At 41.0% G+C, this 24,627-nt stretch overlaps 3 protein-coding genes across 3 annotated transcripts; 1 reads left to right on the top strand and 2 right to left on the bottom strand.

The window, feature by feature from the left end:
• Positions 1-5,278: 5,278 nt before the first annotated feature.
• MYCFIDRAFT_30866 (uncharacterized protein) lies at positions 5,279-6,598 on the top strand (the record flags this gene model as incomplete). Its single annotated transcript, XM_007930566.1, has 2 exons — positions 5,279-6,263; positions 6,324-6,598. The coding sequence occupies 2 exons, from the start codon at positions 5,279-5,281 to the stop codon at positions 6,596-6,598; spliced, it is 1,260 nt and encodes a 419-aa protein (XP_007928757.1).
• An 8,930-nt stretch (positions 6,599-15,528) lies between these two features.
• MYCFIDRAFT_189945 (uncharacterized protein) lies at positions 15,529-17,414 on the bottom strand (the record flags this gene model as incomplete). The annotated part of the gene is made up of 3 exons (XM_007931156.1): positions 15,529-15,846; positions 16,008-17,229; positions 17,287-17,414. The coding sequence occupies 3 exons, from the start codon at positions 17,412-17,414 to the stop codon at positions 15,529-15,531; spliced, it is 1,668 nt and encodes a 555-aa protein (XP_007929347.1).
• Positions 17,415-18,004: 590 nt separating this feature from the next.
• Positions 18,005-18,946, bottom strand: MYCFIDRAFT_166739 (uncharacterized protein; the record flags this gene model as incomplete). Its single annotated transcript, XM_007931155.1, has 1 exon — positions 18,005-18,946. A coding segment is annotated over exon 1 (759 nt), but the record flags the coding sequence as incomplete, so codon positions are not given.
• Between the last annotated feature and the right edge of the window lie 5,681 nt (positions 18,947-24,627).

Here is a 24,627-nt window from a genome sequence, read left to right as displayed (position 1 = left end):
AGGTGCATTTAGAAGGCTTGCAATACAGTCTATAGGCCCGCAGGCGGTCGAGGACTTTACGTACTATAGCCTAGTGCTCCGTAATGTTAGGTAAATAGATATAGACTAGGATATTATCTAGGTAAACTATACAGAGGTAGTCTAATAGGCCTAACAGGGCCCGATTAATATAGGACTAGAATGTTATAGGGGCATTAGCTAGGCTAAATAGTATAACCAAGTATTCGAAATAGCTATAACGAGTGCGGAAGGCTGTTTTCTATTTATCGCCCTTACGAATACGGATACGATAGTACGCATCCTTAATGTCTAATATAGTATAGTAGTAGGTACTAGAAAGGCGGTCGAGGGTCTTATTAATAAGCGGGAGTAGACAGCGGTCTTTAATAGTAATAGCGTTGAGCCTACGATAATTAATATATAGGCGTAGGCTACTATCCTTCTTTAGCACGAATAGGATAGGTGCACTAGCAGGGCTGTTGCTATATCGTATCTAGCTATTAGCTAGGTTTTCCTCTAGATACTTACGCAATATAGCAAGCTCTCGTTCGCTAGGGTTGTAGAGGGGGCTAAAAGGAACCTCCTTGCCCTCTATAATATCAATCTTATAATCCGTCTCTTTGAATATAGGCAACGTCGATACTAGGTAGTGTTTAAACATATTAATATAGGTCTCTCGAATAGGCTCCGGTATGCGCTCAAGCTGTTTAGGGTCTACGCCGTTAGGGGGCACAGGTTTATCGTTATTACTACCGAGTAGGTCGGCCGTCGGATTAGCTAGGGTCAGGTTGCTAATAAATAGGACCCTAATATTAGCAGGGTACTCGCTAATATTAATGTGTTTAATGTCCTCTTTCCTAGCGATTCTAAATCGCTATTATTAACTGCCTAAGTCTATAACTATAGTATAGTACTTAAGAACAGGGTTGCTAATAACAATATCGGATAGGAGGCTATCTGTGTCTACCGCGTAGGTAGCGAAGTTTAGTAGGCGTTCATTTCCGAGGTCGTCTTTTAGAACTATAGGAATATAGTAGGCTCTATAGGTCAAGTGCCGAGCGTTATTAAACTAAGCAAGGGTTGGCAGGTTAGTCCTCGGCAGTTGTCGAAGGTCTAATTGCTTAGCTAGGCGATAGCTAATAAGGGCGCTAACTGAATTTCCGGGGTCTAGCATAACCTTTGCCTTATAGTTAGTATCGGGCCTAGATATAAGACAGGTACGTATAATAGCTAGCATAATGTCGATAGTCTTACGCCGTACGAGGCTAACAGTTAGTGCGGCGCTTACTCTTTTTTCGAAGGTTAGCCTATAGGGGTAGCGTTAGCTGCTAAGAGGTGCTTTCGGTGCTTAGCAATAGTACGGTCGATTCGGGCCTAGTCCTTAGGTTTGTCGCATTAGCCTAGTAGATAGCTAGTGCTGTTACAATTAAAGCACTTCAATCCGGTTAGTAGACTGCCGTAGCTGTTGTTGCTGCTATTATTAGTCGAGCGGTTAGCATTATAGGGATACGAGCCCCTTCTACGGCCCCTATCGCGGCCTCCTCTATATAGCCGCCGGCTACGGCCTCTTCTACGATCGTTACTGTTCCTATTGTTAGCATTATTGTCTTAGTAGGAACCTTGGTTTCCTCCGCGGCTACGGTTGCTACGGTTAGTACTAGCTAGTCGGATCCTCGATTCTAGTCGTTACTAAAGCTAGACAGCTCGTTTAGCTGTTTCTACTTCAACTATGAATTAAATACGTGTAAGATTGGTCTGTTCGAATACGCGACGACGGTCCAATTTAAGGACTAATTCCTATCGCAATTTCGGGCGTATTTCGGAAATCTAGATAGAGTCGGTCTTAGATAGCAAATCGTCTTCGAGGGTCTTTAAATAGGCCTCAAATAAACGGGCTAATTAGTCAGTCTTTTGCTTAGCCCGAAGGTACTAGTCCTAAGCGTGTTGTTGCCTTAGTATAGGGTTTCTAAGGGTGTCTAGCATAATGGTTTTATAGGTTTGCTACTAAACAGCGGTCTAGTTAGTAAGGGAGTCGAAATGGTTATCCTAGGTACGCTTTAGGTCTCTATTAATGTATTATATAGCATAGACGACTAACGAGTAGTCGTCTAGAAGGGCCCTTAGCGCGTTTCGCTAATTAAGCTCGCAGTTACGGATGTAGTCGTTGTATTGTTTCCGACTAGAGCTATTAAATACGGTACAGTCCTTAAGTTTAGCATCCTTCTTTTAGACTGAAATAGATAGAGAGGAAGGCCCTACTGTTGGTTTAGTATTAGTTGCTAGGGCTTCTTGCAGGCGACGAATTTCGAGGAGATTATCCTTTAGCTATTGTTCTTAGCGCAAGGCAGTAAGCCTGTTTTAAGTAGCTCCTTAAAGTCTCGCTACTAGTTGGGGACTAAAGGCTAGTTAGCTATATCGACGGTTAACAATATTGTTAAGAATGTCGTCGACAGACAATTCTAGGTCGTTACCTAGAATTACAGGTTCTTTAGCAGGCTCTCCGGTAGGCTCTTTAGCAGGAGGCACTTTAGCAGGTGCTTTAGTAGGCACTTTAGTAGGTGCTGTGCTACTAGTGTTGTTATTGCTAGCGCTAATAGCGGCGCCGCGATTGTTGTTTCGTAATAAACCGGCTATTGTAAGGGGCGGTACTAATAATGTATTATTAGCCCCTAAGATACGGATATAGCGGAATTAGTAGATATCGGCCTAGTATAATTAACTTAGTATAATAGGCCGTATAGAAGGCCTTGCTTGATAATTAGTACGGTTGTTTCGATAGAATAGTACGTGTAGGTCCCGTTCTTCGGGCGCAATATAGTTAAATCGATAGTTTTCGTAGCTATACCGCTAAAAGCTTAAAATAAGGACTATCTAGCTGCTGCCCTTAAAGGGTAGATCGAATACTATATAAGAAGGGTTATATTAGTAGGTAGATAGGGTAGTGGTGAATCAGTTTAGTATTCGATAGAGATCTAGGAGGAGAGGGAGGAAGGTAGGAGAGTTAGCCTAACACCAAGCGCCAAGCCCTACCTAAGGCATCAAGACCCTAGCTTTACTCGGCCTAGTTACATGCCAATCACGTGTAGCCTCTTTGGCCCTAACAATTAAACTATTAATTAAATAGTTAATCAAGCTATTTATAAAATTACTAATAAAACGACTAATTAAACTACTAGTTAAGCTACTAGTTAAACTACTAATTAAACTACTAACGAAATTTTAAATTAACCGTTACTAGTAATCAAACTACTAATTAAACTGCTAGCTAAACTACTAATCGAACTGCTAATCGATCTACTAATCGACCTACTAATCGACCTATCTCTATTTAGATATTAGTAATTTAGTACTATATACTTTAAATTATATAATTTATTAGGGGACTAACTACTAATAAAATACTAGTTAAAACTTCTATTAGACTAAAACTAGTAATCGAACTACTAATTAAACTATTAATTAAATAGTTAATAAAACTGCTAATTAAATTGCTAGTTAAAATACTAATAAAACTACTAGTTAAACTACTAATAAAACTACTAATTAAACTACTAATTCAATTTTAAATTAAACTATTACTAGTACTTAAACTACGAATCGAACTACTAATAAGACTACTAATTAAACTACTAATCGAACTATTAATCGAACTATTAATCGAACTATTAATCGAACTATTAATCGAACTATTAATCGAACTATTAATCGAACTATTAATCGAACTATTAATCGAACTATTAATCGAACTATTAATCGAACTATTAATCGAACTATTAATCGAACTATTAATCGAACTATTAATCGACCTACTAATTAACTTACTAATCGACCTATCTCTATTTAGAAGCTAGTAGTTTAGTATTATATACTTTAAACTATATAATTTATCGAGGGACTAGCTACTACTATAATACTAATTAAAGTTTCTGTTAAACTAAAACTACTAGTCGAACTACTAATTAAACTATTAATTAAACTACTAATTAAACTACTAATTAAACGGTTAGTTAAACTATTAATTAGACTATTAATTAAACTACTAATTACGTTTTGAATTAAACTATTATTAGTAATCTAACTTCTATTTAGACTACTAATTAAACTATTAATCAAACTATTAATCAAACTATTAATCAAACTATTAATCAAACTATTAATTAAACTATTAATCAAACTATTAATTAAACTATTAATTAAACTATAAATCGAACTATTAGTCGAACCGTTAACCGACCTCTACTAATCGACCTATCTCTATTTAGAAGTTAGTAATTTAGTATTCTATACTTTAAACTATATAATTTATCGAGGGACTAGTAGTAGAAATAACTAGTATAATAGCTAAATCTATAATAGCTAGATAGTATAGCTTAAAGCTATTAATTTCTAAGAATTATACTACTAGACTTACTAGCTAGAGGATAACTACTAGTAATTAGGGGGTTATATATAATATATCTAGGCCTCTACTAAGGTAGTATATCTATTCTTTTAGTATATATTCTATATATAGCCTAAATAATTAAATTTTATTTATATATTTTAAGCTAAGGTTAATAACTTTTACTACTAGTAAATTTACTACTAAAGTCTAAATCGCTATGTTAGTATATAGCTAAAGTCCTATTCTCTCTTACTATAGTAATTAGCTAAGTAGTACTTAGTATTTGCTATAGATATATTTCGTTTTCTAAGTAAATATTTAAAGCCTACTAACTAAGAGTCTAAGGGAATTAATAGCGCGCGTCTAGACTAGCAGCAAACTACTACTTAGATACTAGTACTTATACTAAGCCCTACTAAACTATATACTATAGCTAGAACAAACTACTATATAACTTAAAAAAGCATAACTATAATTAAGAATTGTAAGATTAGTAAATTTTCCTTTATAAACTAGGGCATAGATATATATAGAAACTAAAATTATAATATTCTCTAAAACTAGTATCGTATTCCTAGAACCTTATAGATAGCTATATTATATATAATATAAACATACCTAGGCCTATAGTTGTAGAGTCTAAGAGCCTTTAGCTATCGAAGTTTGCTAGCCTCGGTAGTCGAGATATGTATACGATTAGTAATCAAAACAAATACATTGCAAGCTGCCAGTCTTGGAACGCGATAGTGGTCCACAACACTTCCTAGTTCAGCTGTCTCTCAGCATTGCATGCATGCATCGACCGCGGACCGAGACTGAAAATCTGGCTGAATAGATATATCATAAGCGCGTGGTAGCTTCATTGCGATATCTCAGCAGTTCAAGCTTACGATTATGGCCGGACAGAAGCCCATACTGATCTCAGGAGCTGGCTTGGCATCCCTCTTGCTGGCCCGCTCCCTCCTACGATCGTCTATTCCATTTCTGGTCTTCGAGCGAGATCAATCGATATCTTTCCGTGCTCAGGGATATCGACTAAGGCTATCAAATCAAGGCCTCGATGCAATAGAAGAAATCCTTGGGCCTGAAGGCTTCAAGAAGTTCTGGGATCGATGCAGCAAGACCGGGGGCCAGAAAGGCTTTTCTGGGATCGATGCACTTACCGGGAAAGATGTGGAACTAAACCGACATCTGAAGAAGGAATCTAATAATGACGGCCTTCCGAAGGAGCCTCCACGAGAGATTTTGGTTTCTAGAGACAACAAGACGATCGGAATCTCTAGAGCTGACATGAGAAGCCTGTTTCTGGAAGGTTGCGAGCCTTATGTCAAATGGGGCCATCAAGTCACTGGCTACAAGCTTACTCCAAACGGCGTGAAGGCTGTCTTCAAAGATGGCTCGGAGTCCGAAGAAGGAGAGATGCTGATTGGAGGCGAGGGTATCTACAGTAGAGTTGCCAAGCAAGTCTCTGAAGGCAAACTCAAGACTTACGATACTGGCGCTCGAGGAATTCATGGGCAAGCTCCTACCACTGCTTTCAAAGCCTTGGGCGAAGGTGTCTGGAGGATTATCGATGACTCCAAAGACGGTGGCAATGTGATGGTCATCACGAATGTGCGACCTAACGAGTTGGATGATCCCAATATCAAGTTCGGCTGGACAATGTCGGGGCAGCCGGGTACGATTATGCCTCCTAATGATGACTTTTCCATCATTGGAAAGCCAGCAGCAGACTTGGCCAAGTCGCTTACGTCAAAATGGCACGAGCGTGTGAGACCTCTGTTTGATCAAATGGATGAAGAGGAGGCCGCATTTTGGAAGATCACTTGCTCGACGCCTTCAGGTGTACCAGAATGGAATAATAATCCGAGAGTAACAGGTAAGCAACAAGCGCACTCCTAGAGATGAAGTCAGCCAATTAACATTGCATTTACAACAGTTATTGGTGATGCTGTTCATTCGATGACCCCAGCGGCGGGCATTGGGGCCAATACCGCAATGAGAGACTCGGCACTACTCGGACGACTACTCAAGGAAGCTGGAGGATGGAAAGAAGGCATCACTGAAGCTTACGAAAAAGAGATGAGGGTGTATGGCAGCGAGGCTGTCTTGTGGTCCTACACTCTGGCAACTCATTCTTTCGGCATAAAGATAGATGAGGAGACGACGCCGACAGTGGGAGCAACGCCGATACTAAGACCTTGGGAGATGTGAGATAAGAAAGCGTACGCGCTACATATGTCCTAGGCAATTTTGCCGTATTTCTTCAGCTGGACGGCTAACAAGTAGAACGAAGCATTCACAAGCAAATCAAGCACAATTGCACAATAATGCACTTTCAGGCTTGAGCAACCACAAGATGCGATAATCAAAAGTTTCTCAACACAGTTCAGGTTTGCTACGTCTCTTATCCGCAAGAGGATTGCCATAAAGTCTCAATGAGACAGAGTCCAAGGCCAAAAAGCCTCTTGATGGAAAGCGGGTCTTCTGAAATGGATACCGAAGTTCTCAAGACACGAATTGCAGAAGTCCGCTCAATTATGAGTACACCAAATCTTTCAATTGTATACGCCAACTGTATGGTACGAGTCAACTCTGCAATCCTCTTACCGGTTGGCACAGCGGCCTCACTGTGCCTATATGGACTCGAGGAGAAAGGGATGCACGAGCTTGATAGTCTCGCTTTGGAGATCCTCCAAAACATCGAGCGTGCCATTTAGGAGTACGATGGTGTGTTCATGCTCGCAAGCAAGCTGGCTGAGATCCTACATGCTGCCCTCGTGCCAGATGCAGCAGTCCCAGACACGGGCCTGGAGGCTGGGACGAAGATTGTCCATTCACTGAACGTGGGGTTTGATGGAATCCAAAGCACTTACTTCCTAATTCATTGCATGTGCTATTGTACTACAACATTCGAAAGCACGCGCGGCTGGTGAAAGAGTCCCTGCAGTCTTGTGAATGCCAAGCTCACCCCGGAGGTGAGGTTTTGGCACATGCATCGCTTCATGGCTGTATAAAATTGATCTTCAGCGTCTTTCAACACCTATACTTAGCATCACAACACCCTCTACATCGCGACAGTGGTCTTTCGATCATCATGGCTCTACCATCCAAGGAAGAGTTGCTTTCCGGCATCGAGCCGGCAGAATGTGGCATCTGTCACGATCCTGCACAGTACAACTACCTCACACCATGCTGGCATGTATTTTGTTTCGAATGCGTTATACAAGCACTCGAAAGCGACGTATTGAGGTTCTGTCTGTCTCCAATCAGAAGTTCTGCTGCCACGGCCACACAGTACTTCGTCCTTCTTGCTTCCTCCCCTTCAGCCTCTCCGTAAAGCATACAGACTTTGGAAACTCTAGCAGTCTTCGCAGCTCAAGATCCGCCGACAGCTTCTCATGCAGATACAAGCAAATCGCTTGACACTCGAATAGTGCTCTTCGGGTGATCCACCAGGCGTTATGTGGGATAAATTTCGCATACCACCAGGATAATAAAATCATAGCGGCAGGATCTTTCGCTTCGAGCAGTTCCCGATATTCAGGGTCGACATTGAGATATAGAGGAGCATCCATCATGGATGGCATCCACGATCGTGGCTGGATCTATTTCCGTGGGCGGCTTGGGAGGTTTAGGCGCATCAACTGGGAATGTCTGGATCCCGCTGAATTCCAGTTCAGCTGACTTCGAGTCGTAGTCGCAAGAGACGCCGAATGAGATGCATTTCTGGCATTCTGGTTTCTGTTCGTCACACTTTGGCGGGTGTCAGCGCAGACGGCACTGGCTGGTTGTGATTGAGGAGGCTTGCCTTGACTCTACGCAAACGACAGTTGCCGCACCCTTTCCGACTTTTGGTGTGAGTTTTTCTCTTCCGACTGCTATTGTCTGCAAGCATGCTCGATGTCGATGTCGACTCCTTCAACGAGACACTCACACTTCAGATTGTTGGAGTATTCCGCCAAGCCGAAAGCACGTCCTACTGCTAGCTCTTCACTTCTCAAAGAGTGGCGATGCGTCTCTCCAATGCGCGAACCGGACACCGGGCCAAGGGTTTGTATGGAGAGGGCTCAAGAGGTATCGACGACAAGACGAATCATACGATCATTCCAGCGATGAGGATGTGACGACATTAGTCATGTCTGTTGTGGATCAGTCAGCACTGCCAAGTGCCAAGGCCTAATTTCCCAGTAATATATATAGCCTCTGGCTTAGGTAGAAACTTGATTCCCTTCCTTATACAATTCTATAGTTAATTAATTAATAACTTGTTCTACTTAGCTTAATTACAACAGGTTATAAGCCCGGCGTATACGCTTACCTATCCTAACTAATATAGACGAATTGTTATTATAGAGATACTAGTTTGAAGCTAATTCTACTAGCTACAGATTAAGTAGTACCTCTAGAGTTAATAACCGAAATAGGGCTACCCTACACTTAGTACTAAATTAGATCTAACTAACAGTTAGCACCTATAAGCTAAGCGAGCTAAGAAAGAGCTTAGTAGTATAGCTAATAACAAAGAATCCGTAAAAAGCATTAAGGAAAATCGTATCCTTACGAGGACGACTAACTTTTGATTATAGAGACAGATCCTTTAGAAAGAGCTACTAGAGGAGAAAGTATATAGATATATGCTTTATAACTTGAAATAGGCAAAGCTATACTATAAACCTCTTAGAATCGATTACGCTAATAATCCGGATTTTAATAAAGCCCTAAGAGAGTTTATAGAGAAAGATAGTATTGCTATAGGCATTCTAGTTAAGATAATCTTACTAGATCTGAGACCTTACTTTAGGAGTATAATTACCTAGAAGACTACTAAGGACTACTACGAGACTATAGTAGCTATATACCAACCAATTATTATAGTAGATATCTATAATACCCTAAAGGATTTTAGAATAGTTACTCTTAAGCAAGCAATATCTAACAGCACCCTTAAGTACTATAAAGACTTCTAAGTATAGGTGTAGAAGCACAAAACAGCTACTAAGCAGTTTGAAAGAGTATACGGTATTAAGCCTAAGGATATTAAGATCCTAGATATAATAATTAGGGTGCTCTTTATTAATAGTCTTTAGTACTATAAATAGCTTAGAAGCTAGAGGCACAATAATAAACTAGAAGGGACTAGCTAGACTCTCGAAGCAATAATTATATCCCTTAGGAAGGAAAAGCCTCTAAGGTTATAGAACTAGCAATAAGGCAAAGCCTTTATAGTTGTCTCTAATATTAAGGTTAGGGACGACAATAAGTAGTATTAGTACTATAAGCACAAGCATACTAATGTAAAGTACTAGAAATAACATCCTAATAGAAAGCTATCTAAGGATAAAGATAAGGATAAGTCGAAGAAAAAGTTAAAAGACAAGGATAAGTCTAAATTAAAAGACAAGGATAAATCTAAGTCTAAGAATAAGGCTACGGCTGCTAGAAAAGATAATAGCAGCGATAATAACGATAAGTGTAAATCAGATTCTAACTCGGAAGGCTAGGCTTTAGGGGCATATATCGCACTAACCCTAGCCTAAGTATCCTTTAATTAAAGTCTAACTCCTATTGCATTAGTATCCCCTAAGAACCTAGACAAAGCAATTAAAATCTAGGATACTAGTATATTATACTATATGTTCAATAATAAGGACTAGTTCTATAACCTTAGGTCCCTTAACTTACCTACTAAGTTCAGCCTTGCTTTAGGCAAAGGAAGCTATAGAATAATTAGGGACATTTACCTTAAGTTCCTCTAGAAAGGCAAAACTATAAAGATAGTGCTTAGAGAAGTGTTGTACTTACCTAACTCTAATATAAATCTAATCTTAGCAGAGAGGATCTATAGAAAGACTAGATACTTCCTATATAGGCTAACTATAACTATCTAAAGAAAGGATAGCAAGGTTATTAGAGAGGCTAAGATTAACAATATTATAATAGTCTTAAAGTATATTAGGATTGTTCCTCCTAAGAGCTAGCTAGCTATAATGCTAGCAGTTGCCCGACTAAAGGCAGATACTGTTAGAGTATATTAGAGACTTAGCTATATTAGAAGCAAGATACTAAATGTAACTAAAACCTACTAAGATTGTTTTAGTATTAACTATATTAACACTACCGAACTAGGGCACTATAAAGCCTACAAGCTTGTAAGGTCTTAGAGGATAGTCTTAAGGATTGTAAGAAGGACTCTAGTTCAAGCTCTAGATAAAATCTATATTGATATTATTAGACCAATTATACCTCTAGACATCTATAGGAACCGCTACTTGTACCTGCTAACTTATATAAAGACAAGGTACAGATAGGATAATAAGACCCTAGACCTAAAAAATAGTCCCGCTCTTATTAAGAAATAGATAAACTAGTAGTCTAATTAGTTTAGCAAAAGACCAAAGATCTAGTTCTTAGACAATAGGGGCCAGTTTAACAATAAGTACCTTTAAAAGACTACTAAAATCAAGGGGTATAGGTAGGATTTCTTAAGCCCCTATATACCTAAACAAAATAGCATTATAGAGTTATCTAATAAGACTATCCTAACAAAGGCTAGGGCTATACTTATTAATGTAGGCTTACTATAAGAACTATAGAGCTATACTATTAAGCACTCTATACACTTACCTAACAGACTAGCTAATCTAATAACTAAAGAAGTTCCTCTAGTCTATCTCGAAAGGGATTTAAAGCAAGGGGGAACTCTAGTAGATCTGTCTAGAGTTAGGAGATTTAGTTATAAGGTATATAAATATATTAGCAAAGAAGAAAGGCTAAGAGGCGCAAAGTTTATATTAAGAGCTCTAATCTACTAGAGTATTAGATTCTAGAATCACAGTTCACTCTTCGACAAACTACCTCCTCTAGAGGCCTTAGTTCAACTATAGTAAGGGGCTATAGCAGTATAAGATTAAGTTCTCCTATTATATTACCTTTAATAAAGATTAGACCTACGGGGATAAAGGTAGAAAAGTAAATCTAGCCCCTCCCTATATTTAAGTTATTAAACATTCTTAGTTAGGGATTAACCCTAGTAAATCTAGAGTAGCTTTAGGATTCCTACCTAATATTAAGCAAGCCTAGCGTAACTATGAACCTGTTCCTTCTAGAAGTGCTAAAGAGCCGTTTTAAACACCCTCTTCGGGGGAGCTAACACCTTCGGGGGAGCTAATAGCTCTTTATAGGGAGCGACTTCTATTAGATCTAGAAAGCCTAGCTAAAGAGACGGCTCCTAATAAAGATTCAGAAAGCCTAGCTAAAGAGACGGCTCCTAATGCCCCTAATAATAATAACTAATATTAGTCTAAAGATAAGGATACACTAATAATATACTAACCTAACTAGTTAGCAGGTTAGAAGAGGCTACTAAGAGCCGCCTTACTACTAGCAGCCTAGGAAGTTACAATAAGGCTAGTCGTATACTAATTAAACTAGTTAGTAGGACAAAAGAGGCTAAGAAGTACCTTACTACTAGTAGCTCTAGGAACTGTAACAAAGCTAAGGTACTTAGACCTTGTAGATGTACCCCCTATAATATCCTTAAGGGGCAGGCAAACAAGGAGACCTAACTATAGCAATATAGCCAGGGTCCTAAATGCTGCCCTTAGGAGATTCCTAAAGAAAAAGGCTAAGAAGCTAGGGGAGGGTAAGCTATCTACACTTTATAAAGCACTAAATAGTATAGATACTAAGCTTTAGAGGGAAGCTATTACTAAAGAACTTAAGTCTTTAGACAAAATAGGCACTCTTAAATAGATCTCTACTAAGGAACTCCTAAAAGGAAGAAAATTAATATTAAGCAAATAGGTCTAGAAGATTAAGCGCTTGCCTAATAGTTCTACTAAGAAGTTTAAGGCGAGATATATAGCTAAGGGGTTTACCTAGAGGAAAGGTATTAACTTCGAAGAAACCTTTGCTCTAACCCTAAGAGCTGTAATAAGCAGATTCTGCTTAGGACTTTTAGCTACTTTTAGCTAGGTTAGATATTAAGTAGATATTGAGGCTACATTTCTAGAACTAGACATTAATAGACCTAACTATATAATTATACCTAAGGGGTTACATTTAATTAGAAAGGACCCGGAGAAATTTCTATATATAATTGTATAGAAAGGCTTATATAGCATAAAGCAGTTAGCTGCTTTATAGTACTACGATGCTAAAGCTATACTTAAGACCCTTAGTTTATACAAAACTAAGAGCGATGCCTACCTCTTCATTAGAGAAGGGTTCAAGGGATTATAGTTATCCTTTACATTAATGACTTTCGGATCTTTAGTAAAACCTAAGCTAGGATTAATAAGCTAATTGAAGGACTTAGGAAAACCTATACTATTAAGGTTGTCTAGACAAACCTTTTCCTAGGACTGTATATTATTAAAGATAGTATAAGTCTTAGAATCTCCTAGAAGCACTACTCTCTAGAGAAGCTAAGAAAGTATAGTCTTAACTAATATAAGGGTATAAAGTACCTACTTAAGAAACTCCTAACTACTTTCGAACTAGACTATAAGAAGGAGGACTACGAACTCTTTAATTAGATAATTAGGGAACTGTAGTATCTTTCTAACTAGATAAGACCTGACATTACTTATACTATCAACCACCTAGCTAGATTCCTACAAAACCCTAGACTAGAGTATATTGCAGCGGTAAGATATGTTTGGAAATATATTGTAGGAATAGTTAATAAGTCCCTAGTATTTAAAAAGAGCAAGTCTAGAAAAGTTAATCTTAAGAGCTATCTTAAGGTCTACTTAGATTCTAACTTCGCTAGTAACCTAAAAACCTCGAGGTCTATATTAGGATTCCTACTCCTTATAGTAGGAGGACTAGTTCTCTAGAAATCCTAGCTCTAGAAAGAAGTTGTCTACTCTAGTACTAAAGCAGAGTATGTGGTACTTACTAAAGCTGTAAGGGAGTTAAAGTGGCTAAGGAACCTCTCTAAGGAAATTAGTAGCTTTACTAAGTTCAAGTTTAACTGTGTTGAAATCAACTGTAATAACTAGTTAACTATCTACCTTATAAAGAATTATACTAACTCCAGTAGGTTAAGGTATGTTTCCCTAAGGAATTATTACTATAGAGAGTAGTATAACAAAGGGAGGATTAATATTTAGTACATTCCTACTAATCTCTAAATAGCAGACTAGCTTACTAAGCCTAAGTTAAACAACCCTATCCTCTAGGATCTTAACTAGTAAAGGACAAACTCTAAAGTCACTTATTTTATTCTTATTTATTACTAGAATAGGAAGCCAAACTTAATACACTTATTTTGATTTTATTACTCTCTATAGACTAACTACTCTTCTAGTTCTCTACTAGGGTATCTCGGTATCTAGAGTAATCTTTTAGCTCTTAGTACAATATCTTAAAGCAGAAACAAACATTAAAACTAGATTTGCCTAATCTATAAGGACTAGAAACTCCCTAATACTACAAATCTTAAATTATATATTAGAAGTTTTGTCTAAAGGATCTCTAACCTTCTAAGGATACTCCTATCCCTTTAAGGACTGCCTATTTCCTCGTTAGTATCGACCTTGTCGTTATCCTAACGATCTAATAGCCCGCTCTAAGAAGAGTAACGATCTAATAGCCTACTCTAAGAAGAGCTAGACGGGACTAGTATAGCCGATCTAGAAGAAAGCCGAGACTATAGATTCCGACTACGACTAGCTATCGTAGTAGTAGTATAGACCCCTGCCTACTAAGCTAACGCGTTCGCAATCGCCTAAGCGCCTTCCGGAGTATTCTAATTAATTCTAGAAGGAATCGGGATATATAGGCGACGCTAATTACTGCCTACTATACTGCCTAGATTACGAGGCAGTAGCCTAATAGGACCCGGAAGATTTGCCTAGCGATTAGTGCTCGAACGAGGGCGCGATATATAGCCTATAACCTAGTTAGTTTCTAATTGAAATCTCAAGTTAGACCTAACTTACTCGACTTATTATAATAACTATAATAGTTCGGGCTAGCACAATTGGTATAGGCACCCTTAAGAAACTTGCTCCTATTAATAGTTAGAGTAACACACTCCTTATATATACCCTTACCCTCCTAATAGGGCTTATACCTATTATTCCCCTAATAGACAGTGCGACTAGAAGTAGTATATACAAGTATAGCTAGAAGATAGTCAACGTTAGATTTAGAGGCTAGGTTAAACTTCTTATCCGCCCTACGTGTTATAGCTACGATAGCTAGGTATAAGGGAGTATTGCTGCCCTTTTGCTTAAAGGTACGTATAAAGATAATAACGTCGCTATTACGTAGCTAGGGAGGCATCTCGTTAAACTTCGAATTAGCTAGAGCGATTAGGATCTTCTATAGGACCGCGACGGTAATCTTAATCTTCTTTAAGACTGCTCTCTATTAGTATAGGAAGGCGTATCTAATTAATAAAGCCTTACTATTGTTAATTAACTACTACTTATCGTAGCGACTAGATAGCTTCTTGTTTAGATTATCTCCTCCGCCGCCGCTACTACTACTACCTATACTAGTAGCTAGGCTACCTAGACTGGGCTAAGTTGCTATAGCTATAATAGTACCTCTAGTTAAAGTTAGGTTGTATTAAACTATATCGGAGAATTTCGGTTGTATAGTATTAGTTAGTAGAAAGAAGAAGTTTAAGTTTAAACAGAAAGCGCACTTCTTAAATATAGACTACTGGGCTTACTATAAGGACAGGGTCTAAGCAGCAAACGTATAGTAAGCGCGACTTTACTTTTACTTTAATATATATAAAGGAACTAGACTAATTAGCTAACTAGGAGAAGCAACCCTATATTACTTAGAACGTAATATGCAGGTTACTTGCATATAATTAATTATAAGCAGTTACACTCTATCTAATAATGCCTATAATAGCTAATAAAGGGAAAAGTGAGGGAAAATAGCCTTTCATTCTAATAGATTCTGCTAGAGGGGGAGTGTTATAGATTAGTTAGCACTGCTAAGTGCTAAGGCCTAATTTCCTAGTAATATATATAGCCTCTAGCTTAGGCAGAAACTTGATTCCCTTCCTTATGCAATTCTATAGTCAATCAATTAATAACTTATTCTGCTCAGCTTAATCACAACAATGTCTACTTCATATCTCGTCTATCTAGCTTCTCTAACCTCAACGGCGCTCAAACTGGGAAGCCGTCCTCTTTCTTCCTCCTCCTTAGAGGATCCATCTCCAAAACGCAGTTCGGCAAATAAATGGGCATACTATCCTCCCAAATCGAATCCGTCAACATCCTCTTATTATTGCCCTCCCCATCCATCCACATAATCTGTCCGCACGGCTGAAAAGTACCATCACACGTCGCACACTCCGCCCTGAAACCATACATCCCACTCGACCACAAAATGTTCCCATCAGGAGCCCAAACCGCATGAGCATCATTCGCCCCGGAAGAAGTCAAAACTTTGAGATCCGAACCATCGGGTGCGATCGTGCAGATCTCGTAGTTTGTGTAGTTCATACGGCGTGTGAAGAGAATTCGAGTTCCGTCTGGGGAGAAATGGGGCAGGTTGTCGGGGAGAGAGGCGTTGGTCAGGATTGTTATTTTGTGGGTTTCGAGGTCGAGGAGGCCGAGTTGTGGGATTGCCAGATGCGATAGACCAGCTTCTTGCCGTCGTGAGAATAGGACGGGAAATCAGAGTTCAGAGCCCCGAACGTGAGTTGCCCGAAGTAGCTGCCGTCGGCCTTTGCGCGGTAGATCCAGCCTCCTCCATGAGCGCGCTCTTGAAACCAGTGCCCGAGACCGAAAGCTACCCATTCTCCGTCCGGACTGAAATCTGGTTGGAAGGCTCCTGCTGGTCTCTGGTTGACGAGGCTGGATTCGACTTGATTCGCGGCATAGCTATCGAAGACCATGGTCAGGTTTGTACCATCGGGGTTCATCTTCACAATGCTGGAATTTCCGAGCTGTTTCTGAGTCATTGCAAAGACGCCTTGGTTCGAGAGCACTGGGAAGACGTCGGTGAAGCGATATTCCCAATCCGGGTCCCAGCTGTACAATTCTGATTCCATGGAGCGAATGGTCCAGTCATTAACCTCGTACACAACATGCTTACCATCTGGGCTCCAGGCTGGAGAGCGCATCTCACCACAGATTGAGCTTTTGTTCAAGGTGTAGTGGATACCCTGCGTGCCGTCGAGTGGACCCTTGACCAAGTAGCCTATTTCGCTATTGTTGCCAACGTATCCCGGAGCGATCTTGAGGGTTTGAGTCGATGTTTCTTCTCGGCGATCTAGACCGGTCGCGAAGTCTACTGACACGATCTGGTTGACGGTGCTGTTAAGGTCTTCTGGTCGATGTGCATTCCATGTGTATTCTCTCGGCATTTCGTAGAACACGATGCGTTCGCCGTCTGGAGAGAAGACCGGAGAACCTAAACAGTATCCAGCCTTTTGTGTGACTGGACGAAAGTCTGAGCCATTGGGACGAATCGCATAGATTGAGAGTTCTTGAGTATGCTCCCATCCGGTACCGTTGCCATGTCCTGTCCAAGCAGTGTTGCGATCCGAAGAGAACGCGACCCACTGTCCATCCGGCGACCAGGTAGGGTGAAAGTGGCCATCTGGACTCCATGACCAGCCTCTTGTGCAATTGGTGTCGGTCAGACTTCTTGTTGTGTTCGTCCGCAAGGCCTTTACCCAAATATTTGCCCTGTAGCCATTGGCTGTTGAGACATATGCCAGCATATTACCATCTGGCGACAACACAGCCGCATCTTCAACAGATGGCGTTGCGACCAGCTCCTGGAGGTCTGAGCCATTCGTTCGAATTCGGTAAAGGTCGGAGTTGCCATCACCATTTCGTTCTGTGGTGAATGTAACCCTTAGAAACGATCAACGTCAGCCCAATTTCGGCAACACTCATATTGCACTGTCTTACCATTTCCCATCAGGCGAGAACGATGCGTGATATTCAAAATGCGACTCATTGCCAAGAAGTCTGCGTTTGTTGCTGCCATCAATGTCCGCAATCCATAGAGTGCTCGCAGATGGTCCTATCCTGTTCATTAGGAACACTCCCTTCTTGCCTTCCACAGCCAACTCTCTTCGGACCTGGGAGTTCCTGAAACTCGAAGCACTTGCATCTTTGCCACTGTATGGACAAAGTGAATTAACTGATGCTGCCAAGCCCAGAAAAGATATACCATATGTTGACTTGGGAACACAGAGAAGCGTACGAGGATGTGAAACATCATGACGCTGGAGGGGTCGCGCCTCTTTAAATCATGATTTATCATTCCGTTCGTCGCACAAAACACAGCCATGTACTACATATCTTGATGAAGTTGTCGTCCGAAGCTCCGTAGATGCCTCAGGTTGGCGAAGCCAAGGCTCCAGCGGGTCTGATTGGACACAGGTGGCAACGACGACAATGACGTTGGAATGCGACGTATATAGGGACCGACGAGAGTTAACATGTGTATCCAAATGGGTGTACGAGTCTCAGCGACTTCAGGTCGTTCGAAAGTAGAGGCTGCAAATTGCTGGATTGAGTGCGAGCGCCATTGGATCGCTCCCCTCCTTCAGTTCGCATTGGGCACAGAAGACGAACAGCGCTGTATTCAAGATCCAATTTCTGGACTCAATCCGATACGTATCGATCCCAGGAGCTCAGCCTCTATCGCACATCCCATCGCGAAACCGGCACATCTCACGTACCAAGCCGGTCCGAGCCAACTCAATTCTATACAGTGTCCCGAGCCTCCCATGACGCCTCTTTCGATTCTCGGCGTCTTTTTGAAAGCACTGGCAAACTCTTCGACGCGCTCCGTAGTACCTTCCCATAGTTGGTCGTCCGAGCCCAGAAAGTACATTACCGGAATGGTGATCTCGGCGGCCAGCTTAGTCCAGTAAGCAGGCCAGTTCTCAGGCGCATTGAAGTCCAAGGCTTCGGTGCTCAGGCCTGGAGTGCATATTGCCTCGTGAGCCATGATTGTGTCGCGGGGTGCTTGGCCATAGTCTGAGTTGAGCATGAGCTTTGTCTTGGGTTCATGATTCCAGTGATGATGCATTGGCTGGCCTTCCTCGTTGAAAGGCGGTAATACAGACAGGTAACCTGGGTCCGGTTGGAAGGTTTTTTGTGTTCCTAGACCTGATATTACTAGACCGGAAAGCGGATATCCCGGTGCTGCAGTTCCAGCTCCGCTGTTCGTCTGGCTGCTGTGTTTGCTTGCGATAATGATACCGACAGCAGCCCCAATGGAGTGCCCAATCAACACGATCGACGTGGCACCCAAGCTGGGACCATATGCTCGCCACAAAGTTGGAAGCACAAGGCGGTGGAGCCAGCGGCTCTCGTTCTGTAGATGCGTGTCTGATCCTTCATTCTTTGGTTTTGGTAGTTCCGGGGTGCTCATGTAGCCTGGTCTATTGATGGCAATCACTGGCAGACCGAGCAGATCCGATGTTCGTTTCAGAGAATACTTCTCGTGGGCGTCGAAATACTTTGCGCAGTAGGTCGCACCATGAAGGCAGAATAGCAATGGTTTTCCCTTGGTGTTGTGTGCGTCATCCTCAGGTTTCGTGGGAAAGCTCTTTAGTCCGCTCACCACACCACCACCTTCTCCTAGGTCAAAGATGAAGGGCTCCATAGCAAGAGTAGAAAGGAGAAATGTGGACGGACGCCCTTCTTAAGCTGCGAAGTGTCTTTGCGCCGCTCCGCAAGCCTTTGAGAGTCGAAGGATTCGAGGTGGTGATCTTGGTCAAATATGGCATTGTTCGAGGTACAAACGATGCCTGACGACCGACAATGGAGATTAATACAGACCTCCTATTGAAGATGAAGCGTAGAGGAATGCATGACTGTTGGATGTTTGTGCAGTGGGCGCCCGAGGGGATCACATGTAGCTAGGTATGATGATGTGCAGCTCGGCTGAGAGTCATGTAGCATTTGAAACTGTCAATCGCAACTGCTGAAACGTTCAGGGTGCATTTTGCAAAGCTTCGTGTCAGCTTCATGAGAAGAGGCATTATTATCACAGCTCTGCTAACACTGCCTTGCAATAATCGCAGGTGGATGGCTTGGTGCGAAGAGCGGCTGGATGCGCCTGGAGTGCCTTTGGTATGGCTCTTGTGCGGCTGTTCTACTATGGACGGCCGAAAGCCTGTCAGTCGCTGCGGGGAAAACCAAGAACTCCGGTAGAGGCTTGGCGAGAACCCACACCGCTATTTTATACTAAAATCTACTCTTCCGTACTCTTCTAAGGTTCGTAGACTTCTCTAATATATCTTTAAAAGCGTGTTGTCGATAAAACAGTAGTATAGGCCCTTCCGAGGTGTTATTACGTATAGTATAAAGCTAAGACTAATTAACCCTGCTTTGCAGACCCTCCTTAAGGCCTATTTCGCTCGTAGGTTTACTCCTAAGCAGATAATAGCTGAAACACGAGTGCTAATAGTAGTAAGGTCGATATATAGGTACTAGTAGAAGTAGCGGTTGTTTAGCGAGTTATATATAAAGAATACTAGCGCGGTTAAAGGGTATCCGAGGCGCCTTCTATATAGCGAGGAAGAATAGCTCTATAACTATCTCTACGAGCGTCCGGACGCCTACTTTATAGAAATAATCGCTGCTCTTTACGACGAGTTTAAACGGCTCCGTCTAGTTAATAAAGGAGGTAAAGGCGTAGTACTAACGCCGAGTCTACTATATAAAACGTTAAAGCGTTAGGGATAGACTCGTACGAAGATATAAACGAAGGCGAAGGAGCGGAACCCGTTGCTAAGGGCATTGTAGGTTATTAGGTATACGAGTTAGCCGGCGGATAGGTTAATTTTTATCGACGAGACTACCTATAATTAGAAGACTAGTTAGCGGAAGTATAGATAGTCGCTAAGAGGCATTGCTTGTATAGATTATTAGTATGCGAGAAGGGAAGTAAGGTAGTCTATCTTGCCTACCTTTACGCTCTACGGCTACTTGCCTTATACGTACGTATACTAAGGATCTATTAATAGTAACCGATTTAATACCTAGCTAGAGGAAGAGGTGCTACCGTTGCTAGTTAATAGTCTATCGATAATCTTTATAATAGATAATACTAGTATCTACTATAGAAGGAGGGTAAAGGAAGCTATCCTAGAAGCAGGTTACTATCTCGAGTTTCTTCCGCTATACTTACCGGATTTGAATCCTATCGAATAGACCTTTAATCTGCTTAAGAAGACTATTAAAAAGTATCGCTATAAGCTACCGCTTTTCGAAGGGTTCTAAGCCTACTTAGTATAGTGTTTATATAAGTATAGAGGCCGCAGGGCGCGTAGATTATTCAAACACGCTAGTTATAACGTAGAGGGTCGAGATTTGCCGTACGATCCTAAAGCCTTCGAAATAAGCGCTAGATCCGCACAAAATATGCTAAATATAGATGCTAAAGAGTCGGCATAGTATTCGCAGTATAAGAGCACGCCGCCGGCGGTGTTAGATAACCTAAATAATTATGTATAGAGTAAGGAAGACTATAAACAAGAACTAGAAGAATCGGATATAGATTTCGAGGACTTCGAGTAACCGCACTAATATAGACTAGTGCCGGCAAGCGCCGGAGGCAGAGATTTAGGTAAATAGTTCGAACGCTAGCTTTGCTATACCCTCTTATTGTTCTATAACTAACGCATTCAATTTAATATACTAAATTGGGTCTAAATGAGTATAATTACAGTAAGAATCTCCCGCTTATTATAAGGTTGTATATATTGTAGTAATAAAAAGAATAGTGCGTAAAGAAAGCCCGAGTTCGCTTAAAATTCGCCCTCCTCCGTAGCGGCTCTTTCTACGGCGATAATATTATCGTCCCTCTCCTTTAACTATTCTCGAATAGCCTCTTTTAGTCTTAGACGCATTCCACCTATTTCCTTAAGCTCGTAAGGCTAGTCAGATTAGTCTATATTAGTAATAGTATCGAGCCGCTATACTAAACCTACGAAAACCCTAATATAGGCGCGTAGAGAGTCCTAATCCGCGAATTCCGGCTAGAGGGCATACTAGTTAAAGAACTTAGTCGTAGCGGCTTTAGAGATCACCGTACGAGGCACCTTAATAGGCGCCTTGTAACCTAAGCGATATCTAGTAAGAGCGCGAGTTAGAGTCTTCGATAGCGTACTAGGAATACGACCGAGGCTATTGTTCTAAGTATAGAGCATACTACTTATAAATTCGCCTATCATCTTCATTATACTACTATTCTTGCTACCTAGCGAGTCCGTATTACTACGCCGCTATGTTCTTGCCTAATACTTCTTCTCGACCTTCCGAGTTATTAATATTATCTCTACCGAAACTAGAAGCCTATCCGGCTAAGAGCCGTCTTTATTCTAGATATACTGGCCTTTAGTAATAGCTTGACTTAGCTTAATTATTGCAGCCTCGTAGAAGGGGAAATAGTTCTCGCCGAGCTCCTTTACCGAGCGATTAAACTAGCAAGCAGCCTCGCCGGCCTTGTTACTATTTAGACAGTCCTTCCGAGTGTAGAGCTACTTATTGATTATCTTAAAGTCGTACCTGCTAGACGACTCGAGTTTAGCGATAATTAGACTAATATTCCTTATTTGAACCGCATTAGGGTTCTTCTTTAACTTCTCGACCTCCTTATTCTTACCTTTGCTTCTAGCTACTACTAATTGCTTAGGCTTTATACAGAACTCGAGGTTAACGAACGGGCGCTTCCTTTTAGCCTTTATAAGATCAATCGTATAGTCGAGAGCTTGTCGATAAACAAAGTCGCTATCGATATCGTTACCTACTTAGTACTAGTCGCTAGTAAACGTATTCTTCGCTCCTTCCGTACTAGTACGGATTATAACTCGGTAAGGTCGATTATAGCTATTAAGCTAAGCAAACTTCGCCGCCTACGAGTAGCTATCCTATAGCTCCTTATCTCTCGTAGTAAGAAACCTTATTAGCTTCGTTATAAGCGATCGATTAGCGCCTTTCTTAGACAGATTAAATACAGTCTACTACGCATTATAGTAGAAGACTTTAGGCTTATTAGTTAAGTTAAAAGAGCTAGGCGCAGTTATAGGTACGTTGCTAGTAGCGAGGGCCGTTATGCTGCTAGTAGCAGCCTCGGCTTCTAGTACTGTATTAAAAGAGGAGGAAATAGAGGCCTTAGTAGAGGAGGCGGTAGAGAAAGAAGCACCTATTTTGCTAGGCATAACGTTACTATTATCCTCTGCCGGCGTTGCTACGGTCTCCTTACTTAGTGCCGCTACCGACTTAGTAACTAGCGCGGCAGTCTTCTTGCCCTTCTTGCCGGCTCTAATAGACCTACTAGATCTACCCTTTATACCTCGTCTTATTAGCGGCGGACTTATAGGCTTCTCAAGAAGCTCTACTACCTTCTTCTTTAACGTAGAGTTATTTAGCTCTTCTTCCAATCGCAGCACTAGCTTGCCTACAGTCGATCGAGTCGGTCGTAGACCCACATTAGCGGCAATTTGGCGCCAGAATGCTAGAAATCGATAGAAATACGCGTACGAGGCTTCAATATACGATTATCCTCTATTAAACGATAGTTAGTAGGAAGAAACAGCGATTCTATATACAAAACACCCCTATATTGCCCCCTGCTAATCGATAGTAAGAGAAGGCGGCTCTGCGGACCGTACTAACAGGCTTTCGGCCGTCTATAGTATATTCTAGCTTGCAAAAGGGCCTAGACGCTCCGAGGCGGGGATTCGAGCACTACTAACCTATATAGAACTCTATATAACAATACTACTATACTACGTTTCTATACGCGTTTTTCGCGTAGAATGCATTATAATACTATTGCCGAGACTCAGTCTAATAGCAGAGACAGTATTACTATAGAATATAACGATTTGCCTAGTAGTCTACTTATAGACTTTTCCTAAATTCCTAACCCGCCCCCGTTTATATAACGCGACTTTGAATACCAGTTTCTATAGCAACAACACACACTATTTCCGCCTAATACTATTCCGTTTAACGAGCAACTATACTAACGAGAAGCATATCTTCTACGTACCTAAGAAGTATTCGACAATCTATCTATATAGGACGACGGCTTACGGTTTAGCTAGTAGCTTAACTCTTTATATAACAAGGATAGCAACAACGACGACGATAAAGAGAATAGATTGCTAGGCGAAGAGACAAGTAACGACGAGCCTATAATATATATACGGTCGAAAGGAGCGGTAGAACTAGTGTATTCTAACCTAGAGAGGACCTCCTAAATGCTACCTCCCTCTACTATTACTTAATGTAACTGATGTATTAGAAGAAGGACTAATCTATATAGAAGTCCGAAGATAAAGTGTAGCAGTTGCAGCCTTAGGCATTAGGCACGTAATAGACCCTAACACCTAGACATACACTCTAAGTCACCCCCTTAGCACGTGCATATCGCTATAGAATGAAGCAAACTAAACACAATAGCTATTTAGTTAGCAAAGCAAACAGGGGTATTAGGTAAGCAGAAACAGGTAAACAAACTAGACTACTCTCGGGTCAAACAGACAAAGCAAACAAAGGCCCTCCTTAGTATTTAGTAGCTAGCTTCGCAGCGTTCTTAATAGCGGCCTTGCAATCTACTAGGTTTAGTTGTTTAATAAAGCGGCCGTACTTAGTCTTGTTAAGCGGCTTAGTAAAGCTATCGGCTATCTAATTATATGTGCTAACCTATTAGACGACAATAGTACTATTAGCAATCTTCTCTCGAATATAGTAGACACGAGCATCTATATGCTTCGTGCGGCCATTAATGCTAGTCGACTTAGTAATAGCAATAGCGGACTAATTGTCCTCGTAGAGCGTAACTAGAAGAATATAGCCCTTATAGCTAATTTCCTTTAATAAACGAGCTAAGGCAACTGCTTCCTTAGCCCCTATAGTAAGTTAAATATACTTAGCTTCAGTTGATAACAGTGTAACGAGTGTCTAGCGGCTAGACTTATACAATAGAGGTCCGCCTATAATAGTAAAGTAGAAGCCGCCTATAGAGCGGCGGGTAACTAGATCGTCGGCCTATAAGGCATTACAGTATCTAGCAAAATTGAGCTTATCGTTCTATATGCCTTAGAAGCGTATGCTACGACTAAGGGTACTAACTAGGTACTTAATTAGCCAAAGGAGCGCGGTATAATGCTCTTTAGTAGGGTTAGAGATGAATCGTAACAATAGGCCTATAGTATAGCAAGCATTAGGTCGTGTAATCATTGCTAGCTAGAGGGCTTTACTAACACCCTCCTAATACTA

This window comes from Pseudocercospora fijiensis (genome assembly GCF_000340215.1).
Source record: "Pseudocercospora fijiensis CIRAD86 unplaced genomic scaffold MYCFIscaffold_7, whole genome shotgun sequence".
Classification (NCBI taxonomy): Eukaryota; Fungi; Ascomycota; class Dothideomycetes; order Mycosphaerellales; family Mycosphaerellaceae; genus Pseudocercospora; species Pseudocercospora fijiensis.
The sequence above is the reverse complement of the archived record's forward strand: the minus strand, read 5'-3'. Positions and strand labels throughout refer to the sequence as shown.